Source organism: Cynocephalus volans, chromosome 1, assembly GCF_027409185.1.
Source record: "Cynocephalus volans isolate mCynVol1 chromosome 1, mCynVol1.pri, whole genome shotgun sequence".
NCBI lineage: Eukaryota > Metazoa > Chordata > Mammalia > Dermoptera > Cynocephalidae > Cynocephalus > Cynocephalus volans.
Genome location: NC_084460.1, coordinates 60,787,831 through 60,811,273, shown reverse-complemented (window position 1 = coordinate 60,811,273; position 23,443 = coordinate 60,787,831). Strand labels below are relative to the sequence as shown.

Here is a 23,443-nt window from a genome sequence, read left to right as displayed (position 1 = left end):
TAGCTTGTTCTTACTGTTCCCACCTATGACAGCTACCAAGAATGACAAAATACTGGTAAATTATTGGGCTTTTCCTGATCAATATGGATATAAATAATCCTGCTGCTGTATCCCAGAACCTAAAAAGAAGCATTCTTAAAGGGAGTCTGGAAGCCTCAGAGCTGTGAAGTTGTGAGTTCCCTCAGAGTGTTTGAATGTTACCGAGACTCTAATTATCTTCAGGGCATTAAGAGGTTGAGCAGTTTTTATGTTTATTTTAAGGCTCCTCTAAGGAAATACCTATGATAGCAATATTGTCATCTTTGAGGGCTCTGGCTTATTTATTCAGTGTACTTTTTTCTCTCTTTCTTTCCAGCAACTTAAAATTGAAAGACTTGCGCAGAAACAGGCTGAACAAATTCAGCCTCCTTCGTCTTCTGGCACCCCTCTTCTCGGACCCCAGCCCTTTCCAGGACAAGGTCCAATGTCTCAGATTCCTCAAGGTTTTCAACATCCCCATCCATCTCAGCAGATGCCAATGAGCATGGCTCAAATGGGGCCTGCAGGTCCACAGGGACAGTTTAGGCCCCCTGGACCCCAGGGACAAATGGGACCACAAGGTCCTCCACTGCATCAGGGAGGTGGGGGGCCACAAGGATTCATGGGACCACAAGGGCCCCAGGGCCCACCCCAGGGGTTGCCACGGCCTCAGGACATGCATGGGCCCCAAGGAATGCAGAGGCATCCTGGACCTCATGGCCCTTTGGGACCTCAAGGGCCACCTGGTCCACAGGGTAGTTCTGGTCCTCAAGGTCATATAGGTCCTCAGGGTCCACCTGGCCCTCAGGGTCACATAGGCCCCCAAGGTCCACCTGGCCCCCAGGGTCACATGGGCCCACAGGGGCCCCCTGGTACTCAAGGTATGCAAGGACCACCTGGTCCCAGAGGAATGCAAGGACCTCCTCACCCTCATGGAATACAAGGCGGGCCAGGGTCTCAAGGGATCCAAGGTCCTGTGTCTCAGGGACCTCTGATGGGATTGAATCCAAGAGGAATGCAGGGGCCTCCAGGCCCCCGGGAGAATCAGGGTCCTGCTCCCCAAGGGATGATGATGGGCCACCCGCCTCAAGAGATGAGAGGACCTCACCCTCCAAGTGGACTGCTGGGACATGGTCCTCAGGAAATGAGAGGTCCTCAGGAGATGCGAGGCATGCAGGGGCCTCCACCCCAAGGATCAATGCTGGGCCCTCCCCAGGAATTGCGAGGGCCTCCAGGCTCACAAGGCCAGCAGGGGCCACCCCAGGGCTCTTTGGGACCTCCACCCCAGGGTGGCATGCAAGGCCCCCCTGGACCTCAGGGACAGCAGAATCCGGCAAGAGGGCCACATCCATCTCAAGGGCCAATACCATTCCAGCAGCAGAAAACACCTCTGCTAGGTGATGGGCCCCGGGCCCCCTTCAATCAGGTATTATTTATTTCCAACTTGTAGGCATTAACACATTGGGAAAATACACTCTGCATTGAAGTGGTACTGCTGAGTATTGTGAAAAATGTTTCTTGAGTAATGTTGGTGGCTTAAGATACTAGAGCATCCTGGATGAAGAAAGAAATAATAAGAGTAATGGGTTAGGTTATACCCCCATTAAATTGATCCCAATATTAATCTTTATTTCTCACCTTATATATATAAATTTTTTTTTTTGACTGGTAAGGGGATTGCGACCCTCGGCACGGTGTTGTCTGCACCACGCTCAGCCAGTGAGCGCACGGGACATCCCTATATAGGATCCGAACACGCGGCCTTGGTGCTACCAGCGCCTCACTCTCCTGAGTGAGCCACGGGGCCGGCCCTCACCTTATATTTTTTAATAGAGGTTCTTCCAGAAAAGATCAACTCTCAATTGAATACAGTTGCTAATTGTCCCAGGGCTCCAAGAAAGCTGTGACCCTGAGGAGGCTTGTTATGTTGTAGGTGGCTATGAGGCTGTCGTGCTCCCTTTTCTGGGCCCGTTACCTTGCAGCCTGGTGTTCCGTGGGCCTGTCATGGAACTGAGCCACCTCTGACCTGTCTGCTGCCTCTACTTTTAAAGATAGTATGGGGTATTTAACTCACTAGTGTATATAGACTGTGTACCTCACTATTTTCATTTCAGTGAATGCTTTTAGAGATGTCCTATTCCAAACTGAGCATTCTGTAATGGTCACCCTTTGGATGAAATTCTGTTCAAGTCGTTTTCATCTCACATATGAAAGTATAGTATTTGCAGGAAGGAGTATTTCTGTAGAAATTTCCTTGCCTTTTTTTGATTACTCTGTTTTTGTTAGTCAAGTGTTTTTACTTATTCGCTGAGCTTGTGCTTGAGAGATGGTGTGAGGAGAGTTCAGGGTGCTTGGGGTGGATAACAAAAAGACTGCATGAGTGTGAATGGATTTAACATGGTTGGGCGATCTGGTAAACAGATCTGGTAAGTGACAAAATAGAAGAAAAAAGAGAAGTTTTTCTGAAGTTCTTAATCTGGAGGCATTATTTGGGTACAAACAACTGGATTTTGTCCCTGAAATCAGTTGTGGGCCAAAAGTGAGTGAGTGAGCTAACTTTGACTCTCTTCTGTGTCGTCACTTGGGAGACTGGATGCTGCAGATACTGCATGTAGAAAACAGTCTTTTTTAAAAAAACACCACTGAGAATCTGTAATATAAAGATAACCATTGGATTTACTGAACTCAAATAACTAGCTAAATAAGTAAATTATTTGGTATTCTTCAGTAGATCTTCTAGAACTTAAAAATGTCATAGCAATGAAGAATCTGATAGCATTTGAGTTTATTTCCAGAGTTTTATTAGACATTTGTCAGAATTTAGGATGAGTTGAATAAAATCTAGAATTGCTATCCTAAATTGCCCTAAAACTTGAAGCATTATATATTTTATAAATTCAGTGTGCACTTGCATGTGTATAATATTTATCTGCTATCAGTTATTTTCCTAACCTTATGTTAGTGAATTAACAGTTTTTTATTTTGGACAATAAAAAAATATGAACTTTAGCTACCGTATTATGACTGAAATTATAAACATGTCATGTTTTAGAGGACAGATCTGATTTCCTGGAATAATTTATTAAGAGTTTTTACTGTACCATGCAAAAGATTTTTTGCATGAAAAGAATAATGATTGTAAAATTTTAATTGATGTATAGAAATATTGAGAGAATGAGTCTGAAGATTTGATACTTTGTAGGGCATTTTAAAATCTCGAAAGTTGCTCGATGAAAATTTTTGCTCATATTTCTTATATGCTGAAATCTAACTTTTTTCGCTTTGGTCAAACCAATTATTTAAACCAGTTGTTTTAATTGGTTTCATTATTTAATGGAATTCTTTTCAGTTGTTACACTGGCAGCGTGAAAGATGTTGATAAGAGCTGTCCTGGGGTAAAGGGACAATCAACAAAGCAGTCTAGAAATGACTGGGGCTGAGTTAATGATGGCTACTTATAACTGCTAATGATATACCTTCACATCAGGGTTGCCCCTATGTATGGCTAGTTTGGGACATGAAAGCAATTTTGCTATTGATGTTTTTGAAACTGTGCTATTCTTATAGTAGGACCAGTCACTAAATGTGTATTTTATATGAAGGAATGACTAGATATTTTATTTGTTTGTTGGTTTATCAAGAAACTTGATCGAAGGATATTAGACAGAATTCAGTAGTAGCTAGATAAAAATACAGAATATTAGAACTAGGGACAAACTGGGGTTGAGCTCTGGAGGGTCCCTGAGCAATTGGATTAAGAGGATCAGAGCAGCAGGTTTGTATCAGACAGAAGCTGTGGGAATCTAATGAATCCAACATGATGGATAGGGCATGAGCAGCAGCATGTTTAGGGAAGGGGACGTTAGAGAGCTGAGATAGAAAGGAGGTGAAGGGGGAAGCCAGTGTGGATGTTTTGCTCAGCAAAGGCCCCTTTCTTATCCTACCCACTCACCCCTTTTCAAGCCCAGCCTTAACCTCTGTGAGGATTGCTTACCTCCTATGGCTGGTAGGAGTCACAGATGTGACTGCAGAGTTTGCCTATCCTGGCAGATTGCCAGGTCTCCTTTTGCCAGAAGTTCCTCCTCTGTGCAGAGTGGTGGTGGTACTGTATTATGAATTCTGGCTTTCCATTGCAGTTCTTGCTTAGTATTACAAGTAACATCTAGCTTTAAATGAAACCTGTCAGCAGGTTTAAAAAACAGCGCTTCTTTTTATTATGGTAAGAGAAGTATCTCCTTTCCCCCAATTTAAGGACAATTTTACTGTAATGTCACTAGCTAAATATTTACTGCTGGAGGCTTTGAGGCAACTTAGTGTTTTTATCTTGTCACATTATAATATAGTTGCTATTCATGAAGCACAAACCTATGATTTCACACTTCTGCTTTAAAAACTTCTTTTCAGGAAGGACAGAGCACAGGTCCCCCACCCCTGATACCAGGCCTAGGGCAGCAGGGAGCACAAGGCCGCATCCCTCCTCTGAACCCTGGACAAGGACCTGGCCCTAACAAAGGTAAATATATGCTTGGCTGAATACGTGATTGTATTCTATCAACTTTATGTGCATTTTACAGTAAATCGTTTTGTTGATAAGTACTTGGTAGAAGGGTCATTTGAACCTCTTGGAAAAATAAAGGCAAGTCATTTCAGGTAATAGCCTTGTCTAATGTTTTCGTAGGTTTGTTTAGTTAGGCAACAGTGCCAGCCAGAGGAAATAAGGTCCTCACTACCGAAACCTGGACAACCCGTGGCAGTAGTTCCTACGCTATGGGCTGGCCTTGTCCATCCACTGGGAATGGAAATGGTTCTTGTGCTCATTGAATGCAAGTGCATGTTGTTGTCATCCCAAAGAGCTGAATTGTTTCTGCTTACATTTTTTGACAGGATAAAGAATTCAGCATTTTAAGAGTGTTTTTATTATTACTTCCTAATCCCCCAGGTTGTGTAATATTTTGAATACTTTAACTGGTTGCTCTGTTCTGTACCATTTGAAAAGAAGAAAGCAATGTAGCAGTGTGTGGTGCCTCAAGTTGTTAATATTGTAAAAAGCCAAGTGATGAGAATTGTCAGTATTCAGATGTGGCGCTATTTGGAAGTTAAGAGTTAATTCCAAGAGTGGAAAGAGAGTACCTGCAGGGCTTCAGGGTCCCTTTTTGGCTGACGCATTGGGCAGGTGTGTGATTGGATGGAGAGTTAGAGGGGAGTACTCTGTGGGAGTGTGGATGGAGGGGAGTTGGGAGATGGAGTTGTTATATTCAGCACACTCTTTCATAGGCAGAGATCACAACTCAGATAATCAGTACTGTGGAGATTGCACTTCACATAACTTCACTCTTTTATTTTTAATTGGCTTAAGCCCACAACACTGTGTGATACATGTTAGGTTTCTTGACCCCATTTTATCAGATTAAGAAAATTCCTTGTCATTATTTACAGCCCTAGGACTTTGGTAATTTAAAGCTCAGTCTTGAATTTATGTGAGATGTTAGAGGTAGGAAAGGGAGAGAGAAAGGAATTAGAGTGCCTATTTCCATCCCATTGTATGGAAGTGGTAGCAGAGGATATACCCAAAAAGAAGGTGGCCCACAGGGAAAGAGAGAAAGAATGCAGAGAGTCAATCCCTGACATCTGGGGACTCTAAGAAAGAAGAGTGTTACCCACAAGTTACTGCCATCAACAAACTGAGAGCTGCTTCTCTTCCTCTCCCTACCCTGTGTGTCTCCACCTGCTTCCCTTTTGTCCTTGCTCTTCCCCTTTTCTCTTTACCACTCCCCCCGCCCTTTCTTTTTCTTTCTCCTCTCTTTCTCCTCCCAGGGACCAAAGGGAGAAGGGAGAGCCGAGAAAGTGGTCCTGCCATCCCCTCCTGGATTAACCACTGCCACCGCCACATCACCGGTGGCCATATCCCTTCTAATTTGTAGTGGTGGGTTTCTTCCCTTGGAAAAGCAGGGTACTTTTAAACAGATAGAGGTAATGGGAGGATTAATATTCATAGGTAAGTACAAATGGAATATATTCAGCTTCCTCAGGTCGAAGGTCTGCTGTGTCTGAGGTTTTACTAAGTTCAAGCAACATAAAATCAGAAGAAGCCATTAGCTGCAGGAACACACTGGGAAGTGAGGGGCCTGTCTACCAGAAGGAAGTGGATTTAGGGTATAGTCATGCATTGCTTAGTGACTGGGATGTGTTCTGATCAGTGTGTGGTTAGGCTGTTTCATCATGTGAACATCATGGAATATTCTTCCACAGACATAGATGGGATAGCCTACTACACACCTAGGCTATATGGTATAGCCTTTATAATTTTATGGGGACACTGCCATATATGTGGTCCGTTGTTGACTGAACATCGTTATGTGGCACATGTCTGTATTTGCAAATTGACTAAGCAGAGAGGCAACATAGAAGGTGCTTCCTTAGCATAGAGAGGACTGTAGAGGAGGCAGAGGGACAGAAAGATCTTAAGAGAGACTCCTTCTAATGGAGCATTCTTATACTGAGATTTCCAAGCTTTTTGTACATGTTGAATGGTGAGGAGTTGAAATGGCCAAGAGAAATGAACAAAGGTGAAAGAGGAGGGACATTGGGAGTGTGAGAATTAGAGCTGACTGTGTGATACAAGGAGGGGCTTTGTCTTCATTGCCAGGAAAAGCCATAAAAGGCAGGAGCTCAGCAAGTGGAGGAATTTCATTTTAAAAACTTAGTTGTTTTAGAATCAAGAGTGTCCCTTTGTTGCCTACTTTTTAAAAATGTTTGAAAATAGGTGTACGTTTACAGTGGCTGCAGTAGTTCAGTAGCCTGGAAAACAATCTCTTCAAAGTTAGGAAGTGAATTAAGTTAACCATCACAAGTTTAATTGGCTTCTTTCCATTTTTATTCAATACTTTAAATATATTTCATATATTCAAATATTTTGGAAAATGTTTAGTGGAATTCCAAACACTGTCTGCAAAGATGTGATAATATTGTAGATGAGGGACATCATTCATAGAAAGGGGCAGGAAAGGTGTTTGTATAAACTTTGAAACTGAAGTACAGGAGAGCTGTTTGGTCACCAAGCAGTTATTAGAGAGGCCCCTGGTTCCATGTACCTTCCAGAGGAATTCGTTACATTGTACACGTGAGTTATGGCATCAAGTTAAATGAGCCAGGGCTTAAAATATCATGAGTGGTAGCAGTGTAGACCTGGAGCCCTGCTGACGGGCCTTGCGGCCTTCAAAGTGCAGAGGTGAATTCTTAGTGCTCAGCTTCCTAGTCTGGAGCCTTAATTTTCTCTGTTGTCTCTTCCTTGGGTATGGAGCGGGTAGCCCTATTGAAGTCGCTGATAGAATAGGGGCAGGGAGGGAAAGCTTACTCTTATGCCCATGAGGCTCTTTTGTGTGTTTTCTAGTACCTATATACTAGGAGGTGGGCGTTGCTGAACTCATTTGAGATTAGTAATTTGCCATAGGTCAAGTTACTTAGCTAGTGAGGGATGAAGTTGAAATCTTCACTCCAAAGGCCATGTTCTTTCCATTATATGATGCTTCAGGGACTTAGTCCTCTAAGTGTGCCGAGAACCAAGGTTGGAAAACATTCTGAATAAAAGAATGCATACTGAAACTTGAAGATGCTGAAAATCAGACTTGTATCGACAGGTTTCCTGGAAGATATGGTAAAAGTCAGCTCTGTTTCCTTTAGGTGACTCCCGCGGCCCTCCAAACCATCACATGGGCCCGATGTCAGAGAGGCGGCACGAGCAGAGTGGTGGCCCCGAGCATGGGCCTGAGAGGGGGCCTTTCCGGGGCGGCCAGGACTGCAGGGGTCCCCCTGATAGGCGCGGCCCTCACCCCGACTTCCCTGATGACTTCAGACCAGACGACTTCCACCCTGACAAGCGCTTTGGCCACCGATTACGTGAATTTGAGGGGCGAGGAGGACCTTTACCACAAGAAGAGAAGTGGAGGCGAGGGGGCCCTGGGCCTCCGTTTCCTCCTGATCACAGGGAATTCAGCGAGGGGGATGGCCGGGGTGCAGCCCGAGTCCCTCCAGGGGCATGGGAAGGCCGCAGACCAGGAGATGAACGATTTCCCCGGGATCCAGAGGACCCACGTTTTCGAGGGCGCAGAGAAGACAGGTGGGACAGATAACTTTTGTGGGCCCATTCCATCTTCCCTGGAGCTTTTTATCTGTTCTCATCGTAAAGGTCTCTTTTTTCTTTTACTTGGGGAGAGACAGTACTACGTTGATTACTAGCCTTCCCTCTCCAGGTTTTGTATTTAGACTTTTAAAAAAATTATGCTTTTTAACCTTATCTTTGCAGCTTATAAGTCTACTTCTTTTTACTTATTTTTTGGTTCTTTTAAAGAGGTGGGAGGATCACTATCCTATGAGAGTTTCTTGGATCTGATTAAAAATTTCCATGTTCTTCTTGATTAGAGTGATGAAATATGAGACAGATGCCTAGATTGGAAATAAAGAGATTGTGGAATAGATACAGTTTCTGTGTAATTGCCTAAAGATCTTAACAAAGTCAAACCAAACTAAAAAATAATCTTTTTTTTTTTTTTTGTCTTTTTTGTGACCGGTACTCAACCAGTGAGTGCACCGGCCATTCCTATATAGGATCCGAACCTGCGGCGGGAGCGCCACTGTGCTCCCAGCACTGCACTCTCCCGAGTGCGCCACGGGCTCGGCCCTTAAAAAATAATCTTCCTGTTAACTTAGATCAGGCACAAAACTCTCAGCTTGCTTGAGGCAAGCTGAGAAATATGGGAAAAATCAAGAATTAGTCAAATCCCAAGTGAGACTCAGAATGATCAATGATGATGATAATTGAGTGTTTGCTCTGTGCCTTATTTAATTGGTACAGGACTTTGTGGATTGGTGTTGCTGTCAGCGTATTATAGATAAGAGATCAGACTGAGAATCAGAGAGGTTTTGTGGCTTCCTGAAGTCTCACTGCGTTCTCATGGGTGGTGTCAGAGCCATGCTTCAGGCCTGAGATATTCAGCACTTCCTTCTGCCTTGACTGCAGGTCACTGACTGCCAATTAGGCGTCCATCACACGTCTCTTCATCCCATTTCTCACTACTTTGGCCAAAAGGTGATTGACTTAAGGATTGGCCATCCCCACCCTCAGGAGATGTGTTAGAAAAGAATGGCTGATAACATAGCCAGGAAGGGCAAAATAACAGGGGCTAAGGGAAGCAGCTATTAGGGGGATTAAAAAAAAAAAAAAAAAAAAAGATATAAGTGGTCCCAATTTTCTTAAGGGCCTTGATGATATCTAAGAATTCTCTAATGGCTTTTTTTTATGTTTACAAGAGCTTGGCATTAACATTACTTTCATTGATTTCTTTTTTTTTTTTTTTTTTTTTAATTCTTTTTTTGTTTGCTTTTGGTGGCTGACCAGTAAGGGGATCCAAACTCTTTGACCTTGATGTTATAACACCGTGCTCTAACCAGCTGAGCCAACTGGCCAGTTGTCATTGATTTCTTGAATCTCTGCATCTTGGGCATAATTTCAAAATTTACTATGCCTCAATTTGTACTGTATTTCATCTGTCAGTGACACATCCTCAGCATAGACTTCTGAGCTGTCACAACTTTGTGCGTTCCTCAGACATGCCAACCATACTCCTGCTCCCAGGTCTGTCTTCCTGCTTGCTCTCCTATCTGCCTGGAGCACTCTCCCAGATATTTGTGGCTTACTCCAGTTAAATCTCTCATCCTGCCACACCCAGTTCCTTTACCCTGCTTTATATTTCTTCACAGCACTTAGCACTGCTTAATGTTACATAATATATTTATTTCTTTATTGCCTGTGTCTCCCACAAGCATGTCAACTTACCAAAGACAGGGACGTTGTTTATTCACCACTGTATCCTCAGGACCTAGAGCAGTAGTGGCAGCACACTGTCGGTGCTCAGACACTGTTGAATAAATGAATCTGTTAAATGGGGAGGGGTACTTGAGAACATTCAGTCCATTAACAGGTATATTAGTTTGTTCAGCTACCATAACAAAATACCATACACTGCGTAGCTTCAATAACAGGAATTTATTTTCTCACAGTTCTGGAGGCTAGAAGTTCTAGATCAAGGTCCAGCAGGGTCAGTTTCTGGTGAGGGCTCTCTTTCTGGCTGCAGATGACCACCTTCCTGCTGTGTCCTCCCTCACATGGCGGAGGTGTCTCTGGTGTCTCTTCTTATAAGGGCCCTAACCCCATTATCAGGGCTCCACCTTCATAAATTCATTCAACCCTAATTACCTCCAGAAGGCCCCATCTCCAAATCTTCACATTGGTGGTTAGGGTTTCAACATATGAATTTGGGGGTTGTGGGGTGGTGGGCAAACATTTAGTCCAAAAGAGGAGGTATTTTCTTTTTCTTTTTTATTTTCTTTTATTTTTTATTTTTATTTTTTTTGTCGTTTTTTCGTGACCGGCACTCAGCCAGTGAGTGCACCGGTCAGTCCTATATAGGATCCGAACCCGCGGCGGGAGCGTCGCCGCGCTCCCAGCGCAGCACTCTACCAAGTGCGCCACGGGCTCGGCCCAGAGGAGGTATTTTCTAATAAGGGCAAATTAGATTCTCTCTATCCCTTTATAACTAGAAGAGTCCTGCTGTGTTTTAGGGAAACAGTGCTCCCTGCTGAGACTCTTCCTGGCCCACCCATCTCCTCCTCCTTTTGGAGGTTTCAATTAGTTTCCTGGGCACACCCTCTGCTTGTAGGAATCATGATTCAATCAACTTACCTCAGGACCAAAAAGGTTAGATAGCTGGAGTGGTGGAGTAGAAAAGAGAAAGCAGAATGCCAAATAATAACTATAGGAGGAGGAATAGAATTATTATTTTTGTTGTTTTATTTTTATTTTTTTCTTTTTCATTTTTTTTTTCATTTTTTATTTGTGTGTGATAGAATTAGAAAATCACCTTTTTGTAAGCAGTGTCATAACTGATGTAGGCAAGGGTCTTCAGTGAATGCTAAAACCATTGGGTAAAGACTGTGGGGAAGCAGGATGTTCTCATGGTGCCACAGTGTCACCTTACAGATCACTTATTAATTACAAAGGAGAAAATATATCTTTGTAACAGCAAAATCTGGTTGCTATACCATCTTAATGTTATAAACAGTGAAACAAACTGGAATCATGAGAAGGTCTAAGCAACTCTTGCCAGCAATGTTTAACCCAAATCTAATCAGGTTGTGGGACATTCTATAAAACACCTGGATGGACCTTCAAAAATGTGAAGGTCATGAAAGACAAAAATACTGGAGGGGGACTGTTCTAGATTAAAGGAGACCAAACAGATAACCACTAAATAACAGTGTGTGGGTCATGATTGAATTCTGTATTTAAAAACATCCAGCTGTAAAGAACATTTGGGGGACAATTAGGGAAACTGGAATTGGACTATATATTAAATGATATAACATTACTGAGAGTGACAGTGGTATTATGGTTATGTAGGAGAAAGTCCTTGTTCTTAGAAGAAACACACTGAAGTATTTAGGGATGAAGCGTCATGTTGTCGGCAATTGATATCCAAATGGTTTAGAAAATGCATTTGTAAACAGATGGAGAGAGAGAAGATGCACTTGTGGCAAAATGGGAAAAAATGATGAATCTAGGTGAAGGATCTATGAGTGTTCGTTGTACTATTTTTCAGCTTTATTGTAAGTTTGAAAATTTTCAAAACAAAATGTTGGAGTGAAAGATAACTGAATGGAAACTCAAGAAAAAGCAGAAGGCCTGGCCTGAGAGGAAGCCATAGGCAGGGCAACTCATGCAGACCGGCCTGTGTCCCGCTCCTTTGCTGTCCTTTCTCCAGTGGTCTTTCACACCATTTCTGCTTGCAGGCACTATCTCTACTTCCCTGCATACTTTCTTATAACCCTTCTGCTTTGACAGTACTCCCAGCCAACTTAGTGTCCCAGTTCTAAAATTCCTGAGAGAGAAGGGGAAGTTGTCCACTAGCCAGGGCACCAGCTTGCCACTCAGCCAGGGGGCTGCCTGTAAGCCAGATGCCCACATATAGGCCAGTCAGCCGTGGAGCAGGGCCACTGGTGCTGCTCGTGGCTACCTAGGCCTGCCCCTGAGCAGAGCTGTGGGCTGGGGCAGATGCAGAGCACATACTCCAAAATAAGTCTAGCGCAGTTGGCAGGCATGATCTGTACCTCCTGTTTTCATCATAAAAATGTAGATGATAATGAAAAGAATTTGGTAAGCAGTGATAAGGAGCCTGGGCTGAGGGTCACAACTAGCACTTATTGTGTGTCCTTAAATAAATGAGCTCTCTGGGCCTCAGTGTATTCATTGGGAGAGTAGAGTTAATTATAGTACCAGCTTCATATGGTGGTTGTGAGGATGAAGTGAAATGTAGTAATATGTGTGAAGCACTTGACATGACATAAGCACTGAGAAAGCATTCACTGCTACATTATTCCTAAACACTGAAAAGAAACTTAGAGTAACCCCCCATTCTGGTATGTTACCTTTCTCTGCTTACCTCTAATATTAGGATCGTAAAATGTATACTTTTAAAAAAGAGTTTTATTTTGTTTTTCTCCCAATTAACATTGTACATGTTTTCTTCATATTATTATGCTTCTTTGAGACATGAACTTAGAGCTGCAAGGTATTCCATGAGATGGACATTCTGCTGATTTTTCTTCACAGCTTCAGAAGAGGAGCCCCTCCAAGACATGAGAGCCGTGCTCCCCCCAGAGGAAGGGATGGTTTTCCTGGTCCTGAAGACTTTGGTCCGGAGGAGAATTTTGATGCTTCTGATGAGGCTGCCCGAGGACGAGATCTCAGAGGTCGAGGTCGGGGTACCCCACGAGGTGAGTAAGTGTTGCAGTCACCTGCTCTGGAAGGACAGGTGGCAGGGTGAGGTGGTTGTAGACACACCTGAAACAGTCTGAGTGCAGTGTTGTTCACTCCGTTGTGTAGGAGGAAGGAAGGGTTTACTTCCCACTCCTGATGAGTTCCCTCGCTTTGAAGGACGGAAGCCAGACTCCTGGGATGGAAACAGAGAGCCAGGTAAGGGAAGAAAACTGCTTATTGGGTGGCTCATGGTGACTCTGTACCAGCAGTTCACAATGTGGGGTCAACCCAGATCTCTTTTCCAACTCACATTTCCATGGGAGGCTGGATTGTCTTCATGTCCTTCAACCACAGTATCTTATCTTAATATATCAAATGCAGAAGCAGATGGAAAAATCCAACTTTTTCTAAGCCACTCATTAAAGGGATCTGTCTGAATATAAAACAATACCACTCTTTTCACTAAATGGTTTTGGTTTTAGAAAATAAAGTTAAATTAATTATCTCCGAATATAGTAAATATTAGTAGATATAATGAAATCTCTTTGGGGTCCTCAACTTTTTTAAGAATGTAAAGACATCCTCAGACTAAAACCTCTGAGAACCACTTCTCTGTACCTTACCTGCTACTTCTTATTTTAGGAGGTATGTTGATTTCTAATCTTGGCCTTTTTTATGCGTTTGTGATGTGACTTACATACACCTGGACTATGGTGATGATTCAGATGTTTTTGCAAGATTGTTTATTCTTCATTATCTTCATATTCTCAGCAGTATCATTTACATCTGCTTTTGGCACACTGTACTTAGAAGGAAATTGTGTTTCTTATTTCAGGGCCAGGTCATGAACATTTCCGTGACGCTCCCCGCCCTGATCATCCCCCTCATGACAGTCATTCCCCAGCCAGCAGAGAACGTTCCTCTTCTCTCCAAGGCATGGACATGGCATCCCTGCCGCCCCGAAAGCGCCCCTGGCATGATGGGCCAGGCACTGCTGAGCACAGAGAGATGGAGGCCCCAGGGGGCCCTTCTGAGGACCGAGGAGGCAAAGGTAAGAGGAGGCCAGTGGTTATAGTTCTAGGAGCTGCAGGGCCTTGGAGGCCTCATCTGTGCCTGCTGCATGTGCCTCTACCTACTAGGGTACCTAGGCCTTTTTTCCATTCTACCCTCCACGGCTTAGGCTGTGCAGAGGCACATGCTCCCAAAAGCAGTGTGAATGCAATTTGTTTGGGCCCACACCACAGCTGGTGACCACCCAGTGACCGCAAGCTCAGCCCTGCACAAGTCTCCAGTTTCTTCCGGGAATCCCTGGTTCATTCATCCCTGGTTCCCACTTCAGTTCTTAGCCAAGGTGCCCTGGCACTCTCTCTGCTGGGCTTGCTTTCTGGAGACTCCTGCTCTAATTGGCATTCACGCCCTCCACTAATGGTTGCTTGGAGCACTCAAGTGTATCCTCAATGAGAGGGAAAGGGTTGTCCTCTCCCAGGTTCTGTGTTGTTTTTTTTTAGCATGGGCCCAGAAGGAACACTGCTTGAGCCCACAGTCACAAAGACTTTGGGAACCTGTTCTGCAGGTGCTATTTGCAGGGAGGCAGTAAGTTACCTCTACAGCTCAAAACTTTGGATCATTATTTTATAGGCGGCACTACCTTTTGGCCAGGAGTAGCAGCCACCGAGTGCTAACTACAGCTCTGGTCTCAGGTTGGGCTTTAGCAGTTGCATGTGTCGTGGTTTGAAGGCTGCTGGAAAAACTACTGCTCGTGTGCCCCAACTTCTGCTCTGCTCCCCCAGTTTATCTACTTTGTGTTTACAGTCGTCCATTACAGACTTCTGTTTTTTGTTTTTGATAGTTGTTTGGTTCTTGTCAGAGCAAAACCCTCAAAAATTACCTCACTTATCACCAGTAGATCTCTTCCGCTCCCAAACATACCTTTTGTTACTAGTTGGTATAGTATATTGGACAACTGTCATGGGCATTCAGGACAACTTTGTAGGTTCCGTGGTCAAGGACATGTGGCTATCGTGGAAATGATGTACTAGCTAACAACTTTTCTCTGCCCAGGCATCTTCAGGCGGGCCTGAGCTGTGCTTTTAAGAAAAGAAGCCAAGATTATTCTTCTAACTAGCTCTGCAGACCTCTTCATCTCAACTAGATTCAAATTCCTTTCAAAAATTTAAGACAGAATAAAGTTGGCAATAGTTTTCTGAGAGTGCATTATGGGAGATGTGACCAAATCCAATCATTTCATGAGAAAAAAAATTTTAAAGAATTTTATTAATACCTAAACATTTGTGTGTCCAAGTCTGAAACAAGTTAAGCTGTCCCTGGAAGAGATAATTCTGAAAGCCAGAGGGGTTTTTTTGTTGTGTGTGTGTGCTTTTATTTTTCAAGAAATACTTTATTTCACTAACTTTGTAAAAGGAAGCCAAAGGTGCCATGTCGTGGAACCATCACAGTAAACAGGCTAATTGGAGCATGTGTCATTAATGGCAGCAGGAGTTTGGGTATCTTAGTTGCTCTCAAAGTTAAGTCAGTGCTTTTCAGACATTCCCTCAAAATACGCTGGTGGATAGGAGTGTGAAGATTCATGTCCCAGAGAGAGAGAGGACACCATCTTCTGTGTGATATGGGTCTCCCTGGGGTGCCCCATGCTTATCTCTTGGCTTCCCATCATCTGTCCCACAGCCCTGGGGAATATGGGTCTTGCTGATGCTGAGGACCATGGCCACCAGCCAGCATGGGAGTAAGGTGGTGGTAAAGAAGGGGCGGAGGCAAACCTTTAGTGCTCTGAACGCCATTGCTAATCTCCTCAGAGCCTACCAGAAGTGGTCTGCTGCCATCAAAGTAAAAGTTCGTATCAGGAGTTATTGACAGTCTCTAATACAAAAAAATCACATATGAAATCAATGTTTCATTTCAGGCCGAGGTGGCCCAGGACCTTCCCAGAGAGTGCCAAAATCCGGGCGTTCCAGTTCCTTGGATGGGGATCACCATGATGGATACCACAGAGATGAACCTTTTGGGGGCCCTCCGGGTAGTGGCACCCCTTCTCGAGGGGGCCGGAGTGGCAGTAACTGGGGTAGAGGGAGTAACATGAACTCTGGCCCGCCAAGGCGAGGAGCTTCAAGGGGTGGTGGAAGAGGTCGGTAGAAGTTGGGCTGAGTTCCTCTAGGCCTTTCTGGACAGTATTTAAGAACTTCTTGTGGACTTACCAAGCAAGACAAAAGAAAGCCTGCACCATTGTAGCTCTGAACTCTTCTGGGGCAGCTGAATCCCAGGAGCCCCTAATGAGGTCTTCAAGATGAAGAGACTGCTGTCAGCTACCCAGAGTAGCTGGCCTTGTCTTGTCCTGTCAACCCTAATTGCCCTAACTTCCATGTTGTTTTGTGAAGATAAAAGCTGGAATCTTTTTTTTTTTTTTTTTAAGTGTCACAAGTCATGGAGCACCTCCACAAATTTAAGTTCATGTCCAATTGGAAATGTGTTTCTATATGTACAGTTTGTCAGAGAAAAAACATTAAGTTGTTTTTGTATGAATACAGAATGTGATTTATGCAAGAATTAACTAGTTGTGAAGTGTTTGCCTTAAGGAAACACTTGGTTTCCATTGCACCTGATTTGCTGAGGAATGTAGTTATTGGTGATATTCATAAGTATACTTGATAGGAACCACTAAGTCATCTAAATTAATTTTATCTGTGGACTTTGGGTTTTCAACTAGTTCTTACCTAGCCATTCTATTTCACTATTTTGTCATATAGTGAGGGATACTTGAAAACTAATCTAATGTAGTTTGAAGTAGGTTCAAAGCCTTAGTTAGACATGCTCTGGCAGATGGAAAATTAAACTTTGAAGAAAAATTTAAATATTCTGACTGTCCAACTAGGGGCTCTCCCGTGGGTGCATCTCCTAGTAATCACACTTTAGATCTGAATTGCCTTGTTTTGATGAGAAGAAAGTGATGTAGGCCAGAAATTAACTATTCATACCCTTTTGATAACCATAAATCATTGCACACATTAAGTTGAAAAGGAGTGGACCAAAATATCTCCTAAAACAATTTTGCAAAACTTAAATAATCTCTTCCTTCTCTATACTAGCTATGTGGAAATACTAGTGTTTAAAGCAGAGGATAGTTCTAACTTTTAGTAAGCCAGAAAGTTCTTGTCCATGGTAAATTCCTTGTTTTAAATAAATGTAACATTTGGTCCAGTTTGGATTGGAAGCCCAAAATTCAGTTTGCGATACTCCATGATAGCTTCTATACTGACCCTCATCTTGTTTTTATAAGAAAGCTTTTATTTAAAAGGACAGTCCTATGGTCACCCTAATATTTTCATTGCCAATTTCAATTTGGTACTGGAGAAAAGTTTACTTGGCAAAACTTAGTGGTGCTGGAAGTCTCAATGGTTGCTAACAAAAGGGATGCTGCCATAGTTGGACAAGTATATAAAAATCGAACTGCTGCCCTATTAATATATAAAAAAAAGAGTAAAAGCTGTGTTGAGTGAGAAAATGTCAACCCCACATACTGCTTTTTGGAGTTTTAGAACCTAGAGATTCCAAGTAAAAAATTTCATTTTACTTTGAAATTTAAAACATCTTATCAGCACCCCACCATAAACACACTATTAGGAGGCTCAAGACTGCTTTAGTTTGTGGATACTCCTTACCCCTCCACTGGTATAACTTAAAAAGAAAATTACAATCAAGTTCCAAGAAGCTAAGGAGGGATCCAGAGACCAAACCCAACTGAGATTTAGGCTCCTTTTTCTGAGGTTCATACGGAAAGAATTTTATTAACATTTTAGGCTTTAGCTTTATAAACAGGGTACCTCAGTAAACAGAAAACCAGATCATATTTTCGAATCAATTCATTTACAGAAAACAGAAATCTCTATATTATAAATGTATTAAATACTTAGGATATATATATGGCATTTTAAAACATGACTGTCAAAATACATACAAGATATTGTGCTTTGAATTTTATAAAAACTAGATTTTCAAACAATTTGAATTCTTGAGAAAATGTTGGAAACAAAACCTTGATATTAAATACAATAGCATCAACATAAATATGTGCTAAACAATGTAAAATCTGCAGCCATTGCAAATTCTAGAGAAACTTAGAACAAAATCTAATTAAGGGACTAGAAAGGCAGCCAATGGCACAAGTCTTTCCAACTGGAAAAAATATAAATCACCCCCTGAAAACACTGTATTTGGGGCTGGCTGGTTAGAGCATGGTACTGCCTGATAACCCCAAGGTCCAGGGTTCTATCCCTGTACTGGACAGCCACCAAAAAACAAAACAACCACTGCATTTGCTTTCATAAGCATCCTTTTGAGGTAGATAACCCTATTTACTGAAAGGGAAACAAGGCAGTATTCTTAGTGAATACTAAGGGGGAGTGGTAGCCTGCAAGCCTAGTGTGGATGTAGGCCACTTTAGTGTCACTTCCTGGGGTAGGGCTTTAGGGCACTGCTCAGGACTTACGAACAAAAATCTGGGAGTTGGAGGAAGAGACAGTGTTCTATTGCTGCCCTACACACCCTGTTAAGACAACACTGAAATTCAGCCCCCAAAACAATTATTTTCATCAAACTGTGCGAGCCAATGCGCAGAAAAGTGATTCTTAGCATTGACTGAACATGGAATCATCTGGGGAGCTTTAAAAAACTGATACCTGGGTCCCATTCCCCCAGAGATTCTAATTGAATTGATCTGAAGTGTGGCTCTTCAAGTTAATTCTGATATGCAGTCAAGCTTGTGGGCCAGTGACATAGAATTTTAATATTCTAAGAACATTTTACTTACTAGTTTATAGGTATTGACAAAACGTAATTTTCTGGACTCACCAGAATATCGGGCCCATAGTTTCTGGCAATAAGTTAAGGTAGGTAAAAGCAATGAACCTAGAATGAAGGAAATTTAGCAAATAAATATGGAAAGCATCTTACATTGCATTACACTCAGCCTGCAGGTTTAAAAAGCAGACCATAAAATTAAGAATAATTAGAGCTTGTAGAAATCCATCAAATATGGGAATTCTGGATGTAGAATTATCTTCCAGTCTCCCAGGATTCCCTAGGTCAGTTACATGCAGAGACCTCTCAAGTATTTACATGCACCTTACTGGATACCATGCTTCTTGGGGCAGGAAATTTTTTGGTGCATTGCTTTCGTCCTCTAATACAGAACTAATTTTCCCCTACTGTTATAAGGCACCGTATTTACAATTTCTCTAACTGAAAGAAAAAAACCGAGATAAACCGTCTTAAATAAAATAAGTACTTTAAAAAATCCAGTGGCTAAATTTAGTGTTTAATTTGATACCCTTCTGGATTCAATGCACTCAAGAATAAGGGAAAGTAATTTCCAAGTCCTTTATATAGACAAAACCAAAAAGCTATTGTAGCTACTACATCTGCCACTGGATTTCTTAAATGACAAAAGGTAAAAGATACACCTGAGAAAAATCACAAAAACAGCTGATTCAAAGACCCATTCTTTTTTACTCAGCTCAGTCTAAAAAAAGTTAATGCAAAAGCAACTTCTAATAGCTGGTTCCCAGCATATTATCACCAATTCAACGACAAAATTTAGTATTTTCAGAGCACATGCTACCAAGGATAGCACAAGACGCTGAAATCGCGGAGCTTCCGCAACTGCTTGAGCCGCAGTTCCAAACAGCCGCTCAATGTTTACAGATTCGCCGGCAGTCAAGGGGGAGAGCCTTCTACCCGTTCCGGGGATCACCGGGGTGCGTCGCGGCTGGCGGTCGGGGAACCTACGGGTGCAGTCCTCGGCTCGGCCTGAGCTGGGTCCCGGGGCTGGATCCGTATCCTTTCCCGACGGCGCTGGGTCCCGGGGCTGGCTCCGAGTCCTTTCCCAAGGCGCAACCCACGGCTCTTACACGGGGAGCGCCTTGGAGAGGCCGGAGCCGCGGCCCAGACGGCCTAGGGCGAGGCGCAGCGCGGTGGCACCGCCCCACGGCAGCAGGCCCAAAAGCGCGGCCAGGAGCGCGCCCACCTGCGCGCAGGCGCCCAGCACCGTGAGCAGCGTGCTGCGCAGCCCCAGCGCCGCGTACAGCGTGGCGCCCAGCGCGGCCCCGTAGACCAGCGCGGGCCGCGACGGCACCTCTTCGCCGCGCAGCAGGCGCCCGCACGACGCGCCGCCCCGCAACAGCGCACCGCCAGTCAGCGCCAGCGCCGAGCCCAGCGACCAGAGCAGTGCGAACTTGCGCGCGCGCAGCAGCAGCACGGGCACGTAGAGCGCGGCCAGGCCGAAACAGAGAGCGGCCAGCCCCAGGCAGCTGCCACCCAACGCCAGCCGCTGCCCGCGCGTCACGCTCGGCAAGCACGCTGCTCCCGCCGCCACCGGCTCCGCGGGGCTCCGCGCCCACGTCCAGCGCAGGCCCGCGGGGCCCAGCCACTTCTCCGCCGGCCCTCCCCCGCCCTCGGGCTCCTCCGCCTTCCCCGAGGCGAGCAGTGGCTCCTTGGCCGCCGGTCCGCCGCCCGCTTTCCCCTGCGCCAAGTACTCCTGCAGCTGGCGGTGGAGGTCCGCCATCTTGGGAGGGGAGGGCTGCAGCCCGTTTTTGACTCTCCTGGGCCGCGAGCGGAAGCGGCTCGGCCCTTGGGCGGTGGTTGGTCGGCAGCGGCGGGAGGGGCGGGGCCTGTCATGCACGGCAGTTCCCTCCTGCATCTGAGGTGCTGTGGGTTGTTTGGGGTGCCCCTCCCTGCGCCTGACCCTGTTCTTTGTTCGGAGTAGGCTCCCTTAACGGCCTGGGTGAATCCTGTCACCATTAAAAGTTAGTTTGGGGGCAGAGTGGGTGTGGCTATTAAAAGGTCACAGGAGGGACCTTTGTGCTGATGGATGTGTGCTCTGTTGCATGTCAGTGTCCACAGCGGCTGTGAAATTGTGCTGTAGTTTTGCAGGGTGGAGGAATCCCGGCCAAAGGTACACAGGCTCTGTTTCTTACAACGGCATACAAATCTATAGTGATCTCAGAACAAAAAAATATTTTTAAGTGTTCAAGACTGCAAGGCTTAGGTGATTTCTTTGAGAAGGTTACAGAGTTGGTAAAGGAAGGGTTAGCCCTCCTACTCCAACCAACCTGCTTTTCTTCTCCTGTTCCCCGTTCAACATCCTTGACTCCTTAATGCCCCACGTCCAAAATTTGGTGGTGGTGCTCCCATCGTTTGTTTTTGGTTCGCTTTTCCATGTGAGAAACACCCTCACTTGTCCAAGGCCAAAGGATGGATATGGAGACATGAGGTACAGCGAAGCGAGACTTTAATTATAGCCTTGCAAGGTTCCGGTGTCTGACGGGCAGGCACACGGAAAAGGGCTGTAACAAGCAATCTATTTCCTAGCGTGCAAGTCCCTGCCCCCGCTTCCTCGTTGGTTGGGGTGCACAATCTTCCTTGATGACGTCTAAAAGTACCCCAATTTACTACCCCCTTGTAGGAAATTTCTTTGAGGGCTCAAGACAAGCCCGCAAAAGGGGCCCACCCAAAACCCTGTGAAAGGAGAAACATTAGGAAAGGAAGAGAACAATAGAGGGCTATTAACTCATTACCATCTCAAGGACAACTTTATCTATCCAGCGACCCCCCAGGAATGGGCTGGGCCAGTCAGACAACTTTCAGGCTGGGCCTGACTTATTTCTGAAAATGAATCACTTAGGTTATTTTCTTACATCCGTGCCCCAGACATCTCGGCCCAGGTCTCCTGACTCGTCAGTTCACTGACAAGCTCGCCTGCATCCCAGTCATTCCTGTTCTGAGGCAGCTCCTACGTGCCTACTCATTCTCAGCCTCCCGGAGGGGCTGCTGCCTGTGGTTCATCACACTAGTCACACTCTTGAAGGCCTCCCACTGCTTCTCCCACCAGCTTCCTCCTGCTGCTACTGTTCAACTTAGGTTCGTTTTCTCTGAGTTCTCCCCTTTCTCAGTTGTGAAACTTTTTTTTAAGACTATGCTAGCTGCTCCTTGAGGACAGAATCTCTTTCACCTCCCTTTCCCTAGGACCCAGCGAGCCTGCTTCAAGGATACAACAAGAAACATCTTGACTGGGCACAGCTGTCAATTTTAGTGCGGTAAGGTGTCTGAAAGCCTTTTTAGGTGCTTCCTGAAGCCATTGATTGAAAAAGTCAACCTATTTTACTAGATGTGTTACTGGAAAAGTGCCAGGTTCTCGGTCAGGGAACAAAGATGTGGGAAACTGCAGTTTCCGCCTGTTAAATCCAGGTTCTCAGTGTCTTGAACAAAGAATTGGACGAGACATGCCAGAGGTGAAAAGCAAAGAACACTTTATTTAGTAAAGAGAGTACACTCCAGAGAGGATGGAGCAGGCTCCAGCAATAGCGTGGCTCAAGAGCCCCCACAGTTACATTCCCTGGGGTTTAAGTCCTCCCAGCTGGATTCCTGTCCTTTGGCCATTGGTTGAGCCCTGGTGGTCTCTGATGATTGACACCTTAGCTGGATGGGAGCTCATTGGCCCAACTGAATGGTGCTCTACATGGGGGCGGAGCTCTGTATCTGTCTTTATTTCCTGTGGCTGTGCTTGCCTACATCCTCAGGGAATGGGCTGTACTGTCTATCTGGCTGTCCTCCTCACAAACAAGCAGGTTTCCTCTTCCTGCTCTTGTCCTTTTCTCATTTCCTGCAACAGACGTTGTGAGTGGCCGTTGTGGATTTAAGATGTGGTGGATGGAGGTCCTTTGTGTAATGTGAAGTGCAATGCAGGTAAGTTACACAGCAGTTTACTCTTGTACAGATCTTTGGCTTATTCCCTGTTGTGTTTGTCAACGGCTTTCTGCTGTTTGGCTTCTCAGCCTTAACATTACCTGTGTAACCAATTAGATCCTCCATTAAACTTCCCTCATTAAAGTCCTTTTAGTGCTTTCTGTTTTCCTGGTTGAATCCTGACTGATACAATTCTTTTTCAAAATACATTCTGATTTATTATGTCACTTGGTATATGGTGACCAGCCTGATTACTCACCATGGGCTAAACCATTAGGATGTTTGCTAGCAGAAAAACAACAAAACAGAAAATAACAAGTGTTGGCAAGGATGTGGAAAAAGTGGAACCCTTGTACACTGGTAGGAATGTAAAAGGGTGCAGCTGCTGTGGAAAACAGTATGGTGCTTTCTCAAAAAATGAAAAATAGAATTATCATATGATCCAGCAATCCCTCTTCTGGATATATACCCAGAATAATTGAAAGCAGGGTCCCAAAGAGGTATTTGTACACCCATGTTCGTAGCTGCTTTATTCACAGTAGCCAAAAGGTGGAAGCAATCCAAGTGTCCATCAACAAAATGTATATGCACACAATGGAATATCATTCAGTCTTAAAAAGGAAGGAAATTCTGACACATGCTACCATATGTATGAATGAACCTTGAAAACATTATGCTAAGTGAAATAAGCCAGTCACAAAAAAGAGCAGCACTGTATGATTCCTCTTATATGAGGTACCTAGACTAGTCAAATTCATAGAGATACTGAAAGTAGAATGGGTATGTTAGTGTACATGAAAGATGTTACCCAATCATTTTTAAAGCTGTGAGATGGAAAAGGCAGGAATTGCTCTGCTCATT

The 23,443-nt window shown here is 44.3% G+C and overlaps 3 protein-coding genes across 3 annotated transcripts in view; 2 read left to right on the top strand and 1 right to left on the bottom strand.

Annotated features, from left to right (window-relative positions):
* Positions 1 to 16,330, top strand: part of WDR33 (WD repeat domain 33) — a 103,374-nt gene extending 87,044 nt beyond the window's left edge. Inside the window, exons 16-22 of the mRNA XM_063092806.1 lie at positions 356 to 1,444; positions 4,423 to 4,531; positions 7,699 to 8,134; positions 12,683 to 12,846; positions 12,956 to 13,045; positions 13,665 to 13,880; positions 15,750 to 16,330. Coding sequence (XP_062948876.1) covers positions 356 to 1,444; positions 4,423 to 4,531; positions 7,699 to 8,134; positions 12,683 to 12,846; positions 12,956 to 13,045; positions 13,665 to 13,880; positions 15,750 to 15,979 — 2,334 coding nt within the window. The 3' untranslated portion in view covers positions 15,980 to 16,330. The remainder of the gene's footprint in view (positions 1 to 355; positions 1,445 to 4,422; positions 4,532 to 7,698; positions 8,135 to 12,682; positions 12,847 to 12,955; positions 13,046 to 13,664; positions 13,881 to 15,749) is intronic.
* Positions 16,331 to 17,783: 1,453 nt separating this feature from the next.
* SFT2D3 (SFT2 domain containing 3) lies at positions 17,784 to 20,412 on the bottom strand. Its single transcript, XM_063110106.1, has one exon. It carries the CDS (start codon positions 20,400 to 20,402, stop codon positions 19,746 to 19,748), a length of 657 nt encoding a protein of 218 aa, XP_062966176.1. The 5' UTR covers positions 20,403 to 20,412; the 3' UTR covers positions 17,784 to 19,745.
* Positions 20,413 to 22,439: 2,027 nt separating this feature from the next.
* LIMS2 (LIM zinc finger domain containing 2) overlaps positions 22,440 to 23,443 on the top strand; it is a 55,101-nt gene continuing 54,097 nt past the window's right edge. The window contains exon 1 of the mRNA XM_063091894.1: positions 22,440 to 22,582. The gene's annotated coding sequence lies outside the window, so the exon portion shown is untranslated. The remainder of the gene's footprint in view (positions 22,583 to 23,443) is intronic.

Excerpts from the sequence above, each read along its gene's own strand:
- SFT2D3 (XM_063110106.1), bottom strand. The coding sequence starts at position 20,402 with ATGGCGGACCTCCACCGCCAGCTGCAGGAGTACTTGGCGCAGGGGAAA.